General features: G+C 42.2%; 1 protein-coding gene across 1 annotated transcript in view; it reads left to right on the plus strand.

The window, feature by feature from the left end:
- Window positions 1-805: 805 nt before the first annotated feature.
- Window positions 806-13047, plus strand: part of frem3 (Fras1 related extracellular matrix 3) — a 50203-nt gene continuing 37961 nt past the window's right edge. Inside the window, exons 1-2 of the mRNA XM_038271050.1 lie at window positions 806-5997; window positions 6951-7040. Of these exons, the coding sequence (XP_038126978.1) occupies window positions 969-5997; window positions 6951-7040 (5119 nt within the window). The 5' untranslated portion in view covers window positions 806-968. The remainder of the gene's footprint in view (window positions 5998-6950; window positions 7041-13047) is intronic.

Here is a 13047-nt window from a genome sequence, read left to right on the forward strand (position 1 = left end):
TGTACTGTAGTTTTTGGCTAAATATAGAGTCTGCCCTTTCAGCACGGCTGGATACATATTTGCAGAAAAAATATTATGGCCCCTAAATATCCTACAATCAAAAGATTGGGAAGAACTCATGGAAAGACATTGATGTCATTCTTGGATGACATGAAGAGGCACTGAAAATGTTGAGAACACTGTGTTTTCCACTTCTATTTGTCATGTATAGTTGTTACCTTGCTGTCCCCTACGTTGACCTCCGAGAGTCAGCCAAGCTATTATGATACTGTAAAACTCTGTTTTTGACAAACCAATGAAAAAGTTACTTGTTCAGTCCTCTAGTCAGGATGCATTAACCCATTAGAGGGCACTGGTGCCTAGCAGTTTAACAAGGCACTGCAGTTGCAAATCAATAAAACAAAAGTTCTTAGTATAAAACCCCCAGGAAACTGAAGATGAATGATCTCCAGCCCATACAGTTAATAAAAGGGTCAATTAGATAAAAAATAAAGGAGAAACAGTCCGGAGCAATATTTTATGTATTTTAAATATCTATTATACATTTCACTAATCACTCAGCAATGTAATAAAGATGGTAATAAACTTTGTTTACTTAGTTTATTTACCAGTTTTATTTCCACACTACCCCTTTTAGTGAAGAGGAGAGGGGGTTTAGTGTGTTTGAAGCAGCTCTTTTTCAGACTTGTCCAATGGCCTTTCTTAAATTAGCCATGGGGGCTGGGGGCTCCCTCCCCATGCTGACAGAAGGAGGAGTCAGTGCTTGTCACTGTCTACTGTTTCATTCTTACCTGCACAGCCCTGCAGCCTTCCCACCACTTGTGCCTCTGTGTGGCCACACAGACCCAAGGAGACTGAGAGGCACAGACAAACAGAGCAAGTTTCCTTTTTCTATCTTTTTTGTTTGTTTGTTTCATCCAGGGGAGGATTTTGTGATAATTGAGCTGCGGGTGCAACTGGCAGAGGATATGGCTGGTTGTCTGCAAAGTTCCCAGCTTTGCAAAAAGTGGGAATTTCTTAAATGGTTGATCTTTGCTGTGTGTCTCAGCTCATGTCTGGGGTCAGTGCTCTCAGAGCCGTTTGATCCCAGTCACCTCTTCTACCACAAATCTGGACCTAATGAGAACGACATAATCATCGCCAATAATGGGATCCGGGTACCCTTCGGGAGGTCAGTGTTTTTGGACCCTGTGAATGACCTGATTACAGAAGTGCAGCCTGGTGACCGCTGCCACATAACGGTTTTGGACAATGACCCAGTGACCCAGAAACCTGGGATGTTGACCCCGAAAAAGTTTCCCTGTTCATTTGGAGCAGATGAAGTCAAGTACACTCACTTTGGATCTCGGAGCCCCAGCAGGGATCGTGTAAAGATGCAGCTTCGCTATGACTCCCACACAGACACAGTTATCGTCCCATTCATGCTGGAAGTGGAAGTGGTTTTCCAGCAGCTCGAGATACTCATCAGGAATATGCCCCTCAACGTGGAGAAACTCAATGGGGACAGCAGCCCGATTGACAAAAAGGCTCTGGAGTTTTCCTTCGAGGATGGGGTCACACAGTGTAAGATCACAGTGCTGGCCGGTGCTGGAGGTCTACCCAGGTACGGCACGCTCTTGAAAAGTCCTCCCAGTGGCCAAATGGTTGATTGTGAAGAGTTTGTAAATCTGGGTGTTCGCTACAAACACACAGCTAAAACCAAGTCACCGAACAGAGACTATATCCCAATGATGGTAGAGCTGCAGGATAACGAGGGCAACACAATAATGCAGGAGCATTTTCAAACAATGGTCAGAATCAGAGAAGGTGCAGAGAACGCTGCTCCCAAACCCAGTTTTGTAGCCATGATGATGATGGAGGTTGATCAGTTTGTGATGACGGCTATAACGAATGACATGTTGGCGGCTGAAGATGTTGAATCTGATCTGGATGATTTGATTTTCAACATCACTTCACCTCTGAATCCTCAGCAAGGTTATGTCATCAGCACAGATGACCAGAACCTCCCCATCACCTCCTTCAACCAGAGGGACATCAGAGAGTTAAAAATAGCTTACAAGCCACCCTCAGAGGACTCGGATCAAGAGAGGATTTTCCAGTTGGAGTTTGAAATCATAGATAGTGATGGTGCTGTCTCCGACACATTTGCCTTTATGATTGTGGTGAAACCTATGAACACTTTAGCTCCAGTTGCAACCAAAAATACAGGCCAGCTCTTATTTGAAGGTCAATCCCGAGCTCTGTCCAGCTCACAGAATTTGGAAATCAGTGACGAGGATAACTTGGAAGATGTGAGGATCACTGTTGTCGATGGTCTGAAGCACGGGGACCTCACCGTGCTTGGGGTGCACAGGAAATATTTCACGCCGTCAGATCTAGACGCTGGCATTGTTGTGTACCAGCATGACGGTAGCGACACCTACAGCGACAACATCATCCTAAGAATGACTGATGGGAGAAATGATGTGGAATTTTTGTTTCCCATCACTATTGTTCCCACCGATGATGAGCCCCCTATAATTAACGCTAACACTGGCCTGGTGCTGTCAAAGAATGAAATGATGCAGATCTCTCCCTTCATCCTGAGTGCCACAGATATCGACTCGGATGACTTGTTTATAAAGTTCATTCTTGAAGCACCGTACTCGACTGTAGGGGAGCTCCTGCTCAGGCAGGTCGACCCCCCCGCTGACCCCTCTCAGTGGAAGTTCAGTGAGACAGATGAGATGTTTGAGCAGGTGGTAACTGAGTGGTCTCAGAAGGATATTCTCGATGGAAAGCTGTTCTACCATCACATTGGACCCCACATCACCACCACAGTAACAGATGAGTTTGTTTTTCGTGTTCAGGATGACAATGACCCTCCTAATCAGTCAGGTGAGCACACCTTCACCATTAAAATCCTCCCCATTGATGACCTTCCCCCAGAGCTGTCTCCGGGCACCACGCTTCAAATGACTGTCCAGGAATATCAGCTTACATTCTTCAGGAAGAAATTCTTGTGTTATACTGATCTGGATTCAGAAGACAGAGACCTGAAATACACAATTATCAAAAGGCCAACTGATACAGATGACAACAATCCAGCCCCTTTAGGTCAGATTGTGCTGACCGACAGCCCTGATACTATTATTACAGAGTTTACACAAGCCCAGGTTAATCACCACAAAGTGGCTTACAAGCCTCCAGACCTGGAATTAGGCATCACACCAAAAGTAGCTCAGTTTACATTCATTGTGGAGGACACAGCTGGTAACTCAGCAGATGGATTATTTACAATTTTTCTCCAGCCAGTTGACAATAAACCCCCAGAAATTATTAACACAGGGTTTACTGTCATGGAAAGAAGTTCTTTTACCATTACCATTAAGGAGCTGTATGCTTCTGACACGGACACAGATGATGAAAATATCATCTTCACTTTGACCCAGGCTCCCATATATGGACAGCTGCATTATTTAGGTATTCAAATGTCAAACGGAGAAACATTCAATCTCCAAGATATTGAAAATGGCCGCTTGACTTACGTCCATGATGGAGAGGAGTCAGTAAGTGATGTAATCAAGCTTGATGTGAGCGATGGTTTCCATGAGGTGCCCATCACTCTTAGGGTCACCATAGAGCTAGTTGATAATGAGACTCCGACTATCATGCTCCCAGCTGGCGTGCTGGGAGCCGCCATCGATGTGTTGGAGAACGGAGCAACAGAGATCACCAATAATATCATTCAAGGGCGTGATAAAGACACGGATGACCTGATGCTTACTTTCATTGTGGAGGAACCTCCGAAGCTGGGTGAAATCCTTGTTAATGTTGCTCCAGCTGAGAGGTTCACCCAAGAGGACCTTATCAATGGACTGGTTGTGTATGCTCACACTTCTGGTGAAATTGGTCCAATTAAAGTACACGACTCCTTCAACCTAACTCTGTCTGATATGTCTGATCAGTGGGTTGTAGGTGGCAACAAAGTCCAGGGTGTAACTGTTCATGTGACCATTCTTCCTGTTGACAGCATTCCCCCTATCGTCAGAGTTGGGGAGCAATTAATTGTGGTGGAAGGGGAGAAGAATGTCATTACCATAAATCACATCCAAGCTGAGGATGTTGACACAAACAATGACGACATCCTATGCACAATTATTGTCCAACCAACATTTGGTTATGTGGAAAATATTTCCCCAGCCACAGGATCTGAGAAATCCCGAACTGGTACTGCCATCACTGCATTTACAATTAAAGATATAACTCTAGGTCACATCTACTATGTCCAAAGTATCCACAAAGGAGTTGAACCTGTAGAGGATCAGTTAATATTCCGCTGCTCTGATGGTATCAACTTTTCTGAACGCCACTCCCTCAACATCATCGTCATCCCAGCCAATGATGAGAAACCAGAGATTTTTACCCGGGAGTTTGTGGTAATGGAAGGCATGAATATTGTTATTGACACGCAGCTACTGAGCGCTGCTGATGATGACCTCCCTAAGGATGAGCTGTTCTTTGAGATCATCAAAAACCCCAAGCATGGTGCAATCATCCAACAGCTAAGCACTGGCACCATCCCTGTAGAAAAGTTTAACTTGGAACAGATAAACGAAGAAGCCAATATTGTCTATGAACACGATGACTCAGAGACTAAAGAAGACAGCTTCGAGGTCAGGCTTTCTGATGGAAAACACACTGTGGATAAAACTGTTCTCATCATCGTCATTCCTGTTGATGATGAGACTCCAAGAATGGCCATAAACGATGGTCTTGATGTAGAGATTGGGGAGACTAAGATCATCAGTAACAAGGCTTTAAAAGCGACAGACCTTGACTCTGAAGATAAAGAGTTAACATATGTTGTGCGATACGGACCTGGGCAGGGCTACCTTCAGCGTATCAGCAAATTCGGTGTTGTTTTAGGAAATATTACTCTGGGGATGAATTTCACACAGGATGAAGTAGACAAGCAGCTCATTCAGTATGTACACACAGGCCAAGAGGGAATACGTGACCTGCTGAAATTTGACGTCACAGATGGTATCAATCCCCTCATCGACCGCTACTTTTACATCAACATTGGAAGCATTGACATGGTGTTCCCAGATGTTATCAACAAAGGTGTGACTCTCAAAGAAGGCGGGAAAGTAACCCTCACCACTGACCTCCTGAGCACATCTGACATCAACAGTCCTGATGAGTATCTCAGCTTTAGCATTACAAGAGCTCCCAGCCGGGGGCATTTAGAGTGCACTGACCTCCCAGGTGTTCCTATTTCTACCTTTACACAACTGCAGCTGGCCGGCAATAAGATCTATTACATACACACCTCAGAAGATGAGGTGAAGATGGACAGCTTTGAGTTTGAGGTAACTGATGGCTACAACCCTGTCTTCCGAACCTTCAGAGTGTCCATCACTGATGTGGATAACAAGAAACCTGTGGTCACTGTACACAAGCTGGTTGTTGAAGAGGGAGAAGTAAAGCTCATTACACCCTTTGAGCTATCAGCTGACGATCGAGACACGCCAGACAACCTCCTGCGCTTCACCGTCACACAGCTACCTGTGCACGGCCAGCTGCTGTTCAACAACACCCGGCCTATCACAACCTTCACCAAACAGGATCTGAATGAGAATCTCATTAGCTACAAACACGATGGCACAGAGACCAACGAAGACAGCTTTTCTTTCATTGTCACAGATGGCACCCACACTGACTTCTACATCTTTCCTGACACTGTGTATGAAACTCGCAAACCTCAAACGATGACCATCCACATAAACACAGTGGACAATGGTATGCCCCAGATTGTGGTCAACAAAGCTGCTGCTTCATTAAAAGTCCTCCAAACAGGACACCTGGGCTTTGTTTTCACCAGTAAAGTCCTTAGATCAGAGGACAGAGACAGTCCCCAGAGGGTCCTGAAGTACACCGTGTCTGAGCCGCCGCTGCATGGCTTCATTATGAACATGGAGCTGGGAAACCATAGCATCCAGACCTTCACTCAAGGTAAGCAAGCAGCAATTGCACACAATTTCAGGCCATTAGGCTGAGTATCTGCATGTTTTTTGAACATTTCAGATTCTCAGGTTCAGCACATTTGTGTAAAATGGTTAGATAATTATCAGGCCTTTGCAAAACATCTAAAGTCTAAAGAAAGAAGAATTTAATTTTATAGATAAGCAATGAATCACTACAATTTTACAGTATTTAAAGACATAAATCTGATTCCATATGCCAATGTTTAAAATCAGATCTTTCTGAAGAGCAAAGGTTAACCATAGTATCACACTTCCATTTTTCAGCTTAGGTTGGATTTTATTAATTTATGTTTATTAATTTATGTCTAAATTTTCACACAAAAAATCCATAGTAAAATAGCATGTTTATATCCACAAATACCAACAAAAAAATCTCATTAATATTCAACATGACAGCTACTGGCAGGGGTCACACATGTTCAGACTTTTGCAACATCGTTAGTAATGGTGCTTCTTATCTTTTATGCAAATATGCAAAAACAACTCTGAACAAAAACCTGTTCAACACAGAGCAACCCTTAAGACTTAATATAGATGATAAACAAACAGCTAAAATTGTGACATAAAATATGCTTAGAATTTCAGATGTTCATCAGATTTATTTCACAGATAACGTTAAACTCTGCAGAAAATGAGGAGATGTGAGGAAAAATGTGAGTTTGCTTTCTGACATGTTAATGAAATACCTAAAATGTTAAATTACCTTAATAATTTTCATGAGATGAAACAAACTGCATTATAGCATATGGGCATAATTAAAAATAGTCAGAATTGTTGTTGGTTACACAATATTAAGTTATGAAACACAATCCCAGATTTAAAAATCAAAGACCAACATATTTAAAACTTTTTGAAATTATTGTTGCCCAGAAATGTTATTATTTCATCCAAATTATTGGATTTCTCCATTTATCACAACAGCTGAGATCAACGACTTGAAGATCTGTTATGTGCTGTTGGACGGGAGCAACGCCACAAGTGACATCTTCTATTTCACCGTCGAGGACAATGGTAAGACCGTTTATTTCTGATCAGCTAAAATAAATTATTTACCAGGTGGTTTACTTTCCCCTTAAAGCTGCTAAATATATAGAAGTTCTACTTCTGTCATGCACAAGCCTTGGCATCACAAAGACTTAGGGCAGCTGGCCATGACTGATGATAGCAGCGGGGTGCTGCAGGTTCAAAGACCCACAAAAAGCTTCTACTGCACATGAGACATGAAAGACTGCCATGTCCATGAACAACAGGCTAGTTTTCCTCCCGGAGTTTCTTAGAGCTTTTAAAATGCCTTTAAAACATTTACTTACACCTATAGTTCATTCCAAGAATGAGAGGTTATTACTTTATATGTTGTTATTGTCTGTTTTTGCTAGAGAAAATTGAAAAATACAAATCTCTACGATGAATGAGATGTCAAACATCCTCCACCCATCCATCCATCTTTCCATCTGTCATTCCTTCATCCATCCATCATTCATCCATCTTTCCATCTGTCATCCATCCTCCAGTGTTTTATTCTTTTCCAGCTTCTTATTTTCATTACACTGTCACAAGCACAGAGCAACAAAATTAACTATCTGCATTTAACCCATCCCATTGGGGAGCAGTGGTCTGCCATTGTGCGGCACCGGGGGAGCAGTGTGGGGTTAAGGGTCTTTGCTCAGGAACCCAGAGTGGCAGACTGTTGGAGTGGGGATGAAACTCAGAACTTCAAGATACCAAACACAATACCCTAACTAACTACTAGCCCTAACCATTCATCATCCATCCGTCATCCATCCATCCATCCATCCATCCATCCATCCCTCATCCATCCATCCCTCATCCATCCATCCATCCATCCATCATCATCATCATCCATCCATCCGTCATCCATCCATCCATCCATCCATCCATCCATCCATCATCCATCCATCCATCCATCCATCCCTCATCCATCATCCATCCATCCATCCATCCATCCATCATCATCCATCCATCCATCCATCCATCCATCCATCATCATCCATCCATCCATCATCCATCTGTCATCATCCATCCATCTATTTATCAATCATCCATCCATCATCATCATCATCCAACCATCATCCATCCATCATCATCATCATCCAACCATCATCCATCCAACCACACACCCACCCATCTATCGTTCCATTCGTCCATCCATCCATCCATCCATCCATCCATGCAACTAACCATCCATCCAACCATCATCCATCTATCTATCCATTCATCCATCCATCTATCCACCCGTTCATCCACCCATCCATTCATACATCCACCCATCCAAATTTCCCTGAAGGCTCACTACAGGTGGTGTTTATCCCCAGCAGTCACTGGGTGAGACAGGAGGAAGCACTCTAAGAGCGTAAAACAAAGACACACAGGACAGACATCAATCACTCAAACTCCTGAACATGAGGGGAATTTAGAGTACAATAACAGCCAGGTTTTATTGTGCAATAATACAATTCCAAAAATAAAACCAGTTTTCCTTTTAGTAAGACAAAAGTACCAAAAGTTACACTGGAGCATCCTGTAAGGATCAAGCTGGTGGATTAATCCTGGAAAGTTTTAAAAACGTCTGTGTTGACGGATGTGGCTGCATCCTGGTTCCTGGACATGTAGCAGCATGCAGCTGCAGAGCATCCTAATGGTCACACTATCTCCAGATAAATCTCAGCAGATGAGCTGTTTGTTTGAGGGTAAAACTCCAGGTCAGGAGAGATTTGCACCGAAGATAATCCACCCAGTTTGGCCTTTAGGTAACAAACTCTTCATCCAGTGTACTGGATGCCAGTCTAATTTTGATTATCCTTAATTGTGAATGAATTTGTTAGATATTATCTTTTTTTACTTAGATAAAATATTATTCATTTTTCTTTATCAAACGTTTTTCTGTCTCAAACAACTAAAAAGAATAAAACCATATGAAAACATTGCATGTTTACCATTATTTATAAAACATTTGTTGGAAACAATGATGGCTGTAAAGGTTATTCTTTTTGAATAACAGAGTTATTCTAGATGCTGCATGTCTATCCATCCCGGACGTCACAATTTCATCCCAACATCCTTCAGCTAGTAAATCCTAAACCCATTAGTTCATTATGTTTTGTTTATACATCAGGGTGGCAGTGGGGCTGGTGTCTATCTTTGGCAGCATATTATGGGGTTTAATCGGTCCACCATAGTACATGGGGGAGAGGTGGGGTTCACTCTGTATTGGTCGCCAGTCACAGGGCAACACAGAGATATAGAGACACACACAACCATGCCCACACACACACCTACACACACACACACAAACACCTAAGGACAATTTAGAGAACCCAGTTAAGCTAACAGTCAGGATTTTGGACTATAAGGGGTAGTACCCAGAGAGAACCCTTGCATGCACAGAGAGAACTTGCAAACTCCATTCACAAAGAACCTAGACTGGGAATCAAACTCTTAATTATGGAAATAATTGATAACACATCACATAATATATGCATTTCTGAAGATTTAATATCATATCTTGATTTATTTTAATGGTAATTGAATCACTTTTGGAATATCTAAGACCATTGCCACTACTTAGAATAACTCTTATTTGCAATGATCTAAGTAGATCTGAAAAGCTGATCTGACAGAAATTGACAATGTTTCCTGAATTATCTCTCATCTGTCCGTTCACAATCATAGCTGAAGTAGGTGTAGACAGAGCTGTTGTTACTGAAATGTTGTAAATTATTTTGCAGTAAAAGATGAGTTATTGTTTCCCTCCTCATTGAATAGCGGCAGTGACCTCAAACAGCCTGCAGTTCATTTCGGGTCTGTCCCTCTGTCTGCTGGGAAAGCAATAACTTTCCTGCAGATGACTGGCTTTCAAACAGTGGGATCCTCAAGCAATAAATACCTCTGTTTTACTAGTGAGTACACAACCTGTTTACGTCCGTGTCCGGCAGGCCCAGTTCTAACAAGCCACAGCCAAAAGACGCAGGAAACGTAGAAAAGTATCAAACCTCAGGGTGAAATTTTATCACAGCTCAGGATAAATGAGCAGTTTAACAAAGTTAAAAATAAATCTAAAGCAGATGAATGTCACACAGGCTGTTGCTTTTAAGCCTTCATTATGATGATTTTACGCCCACTGCTCATGAAAACCGAACTTTTAAAGATTAGAATATTAAATTAGTCCAACAAAAATGGAAATTAATTTACTACAGAACTAATGAAATATATATTGTAAAAAGACATATTGTATTGTAGATTAATAAATATGACTGGATGAAACCAGGAGTCATATCATATAATCCATCCATCCATCCATCCATCCATCCATCCATCCATCCATCCATCCGTCCATCATGGAATGAGCTAGCTCGAGCTCCTCTGCCTGGCTGTGTGTTTCCCGGATGGGGCCACCTGTGGAGCTGGTTGACAGTTTACTTTTGTATCTCTGCTTCTGTCTCCTTGAACCCCAGTCGGCCTCATCAGATGGCCACTCACACTGAGTGGTTCTGCTGGAGGTTTCTTCCTCTTAAAAGAGAGTTTTTCCTCTCCACTGTCCCTACAGGCATGCTTGGTGTGAGGGATTGCTGTAGAGTCAATTCAATCAACTGGTTTCCTTAGATAGAAAACCTTGTATCAATTTGACTGTATGATCTGGTTAAATTGTAAAGAGCCTTGAGATGACGTGTTGTCCATCCATCCATCCATCCATCCATCCATCCATCCATCCATCCATCCATCCATCCATCCATCCATCCTCACTCCACATTGGTCACATGACTCACCTTTGCTCTTTCTCATCCCAAATAGAAATCCCATGATGCTTTGTAAGAAGAGATCTTGCAAAGCATTCTGGGATATATCAGCTTGTCTATTGACCATGGGATGAACACTATTTTTCAAGGTGCATTGTGGGAAATTTGACAAGACTTTCAGACACTATATAAAATGGAGTAATCCCTATATAAAGCACTATATAGGGTTTTTACGAATGGCCTTCTTTTCAAATTGCGTTTACCAGATTAAATACGGATTTTGATCTAGAGTGGGAAGCAAGGAAACGGTTCTGTTGGTCTGCTGCACATCAGCAACAACGTTTTATTGATCAAGAGCAAAAGTTTGGATGTGGCTTGAAGTGAAGAGAATGTGATTTGTAAAACACACTTGAAAAAAATTACAATTTGTAAAACAATCTAAAAAACAAAAAGTTGCAAGTAACATAATTTCAGAAATATAGAATATCAAAGAATTTGAAAAACAAAATCTAGCAAAACAGCAAAGCGAACCTTTTTTGATCAAGAAGCTTTTCAAACCAAATTTGCATTTATGAAATGCAACAGTAATGGAACAAAATTCACTCCATCGATCTTTAACAATATTTGGGGATAATTAACTGCAACATTAGAAAGTCATATAACTTTTTAGCTTCCAAGGAGAAGATCAACAATGTATGGAGAGGATTTTCCTTACATTGCTTTAGTCCTGTTTCCCAGTACTACCATCTTTACTAAATATTATCTAGTTACACAGATGAGATTAAAGTATTTACTTATTTTAATATTTTTTCTTTTTTTATTAGCAGCTATTTGGTGATATTGGTAATGATCAGGAACCTGTGGTGTGTTACATGATCATTGAGTGTTGGTCAGGGGAAAGCACTTCCTGCAAAGCTCCAGAATCACAGCTGGAGAAAGGCCTCGAAGTAAAGCAGCGTTCCAAGCAGACAAGTGTGGGTTAGAAGAAGATCTACTTTCAGGGTCTGTGGTCACTTTGCTCTCAGTCCCCCAGAAACCCAAACCATCCACAGACAGCCCCATAACTCCATCAGCAGAGGGTCGGTTCTCTGGTTGAAGGAAGAACAGAGGCGTGGAAAAGGCCTTTACCTAAACTGGTCTTTTTGTCCCTTTCCGTTGCTCATACGGCATACTCTCATGCCTCGGACCAACACTGAGTTATATTTCCTAACTGTGTTTGGGGATCTTGGGTGTCAGTCATGTCAACAGTCACAGGGGATTTAGTGACTAATGGTGCCACAGTCGGGGCCCCCCTGTGACTCCTGGAAGCTGAGGCCTCTCAGTCCTTCTCCACAAAACTGCACTCTGTTCTCGCTTTCCCTAAAGAGCCTTAAGGGCACCACTAATCTCCTTTTCTGGTTTGTTCCCTATTTTCCCAGTTCTCCTGTCCCAGTAATAATGGGAATTTCCCTTCACCTTTCAAATAAACTCTGGAATCTCTGTGTTTCGGTCCTCTTTCTTCAGCCATGATTTATGGTGCCTGCAGGGCTTTTAGGGCGTGGAGTTGTGATGTATGGCTTCAGCGGTTATTCTTATCTGCTCTCATATGGCAAAGCTGCTGCAGCGTCTAGCCAAGCTCTCACCAACGTCCCTCCGCCTTCCTTTAGAGCCACATGGAGATCTCAGTTGTTTGATTGTCAGGCTGTTGAGACATCCATCACTTTTTGCTCAACTGTGAACATTTTTAGTTTCAGTTAATAGCCTTTGGATGTGTTTTATTGGATATTATTCTTCCCATTATTAGGTTACATTTTTGGGATTTTGGTCAGATGAGGCTAAGGGTGGAGCATCAGTGAAGAAAGACTCTGACTAATCCATTTGAGATTAACATTTTTGGCTCTAAAGCATCTCCTGGCGGCTCTTTGATCAACCAGATCACACTTTTAATGTGTGACTCTGACATTCAGTGCATAGCTGCCTGGAACTGAGCAGTGATTTATCCATAAAGGATGATTGACGAGGAAATGCAACGAGGTGATGCTTGTGCCTGACTAGGATATTCTTAGCAGGTTGCTCCTCCTTGCATCATGCTGATGGACGTCAGAGCATCATGTTGACCTTCCTGTCCTGTAATATTTCCGGCCCGGCACGATATCTTACAGTATCTTACAGTATGTTTGGCTGTAGCAGCTCGGCTGCGAGGACCTGCTTTGATTCTGCTTTATTGTCTATTAGGTCACTCTACCGTTTTCCTTTAAAGTTTGTTTCGTATGCAGCTCTTTTAA

This window comes from Cyprinodon tularosa, unplaced genomic scaffold, assembly GCF_016077235.1.
Source record: "Cyprinodon tularosa strain WSP-4 unplaced genomic scaffold, ASM1607723v1 ctg79, whole genome shotgun sequence".
Lineage (NCBI taxonomy): Eukaryota > Metazoa > Chordata > Actinopteri > Cyprinodontiformes > Cyprinodontidae > Cyprinodon > Cyprinodon tularosa.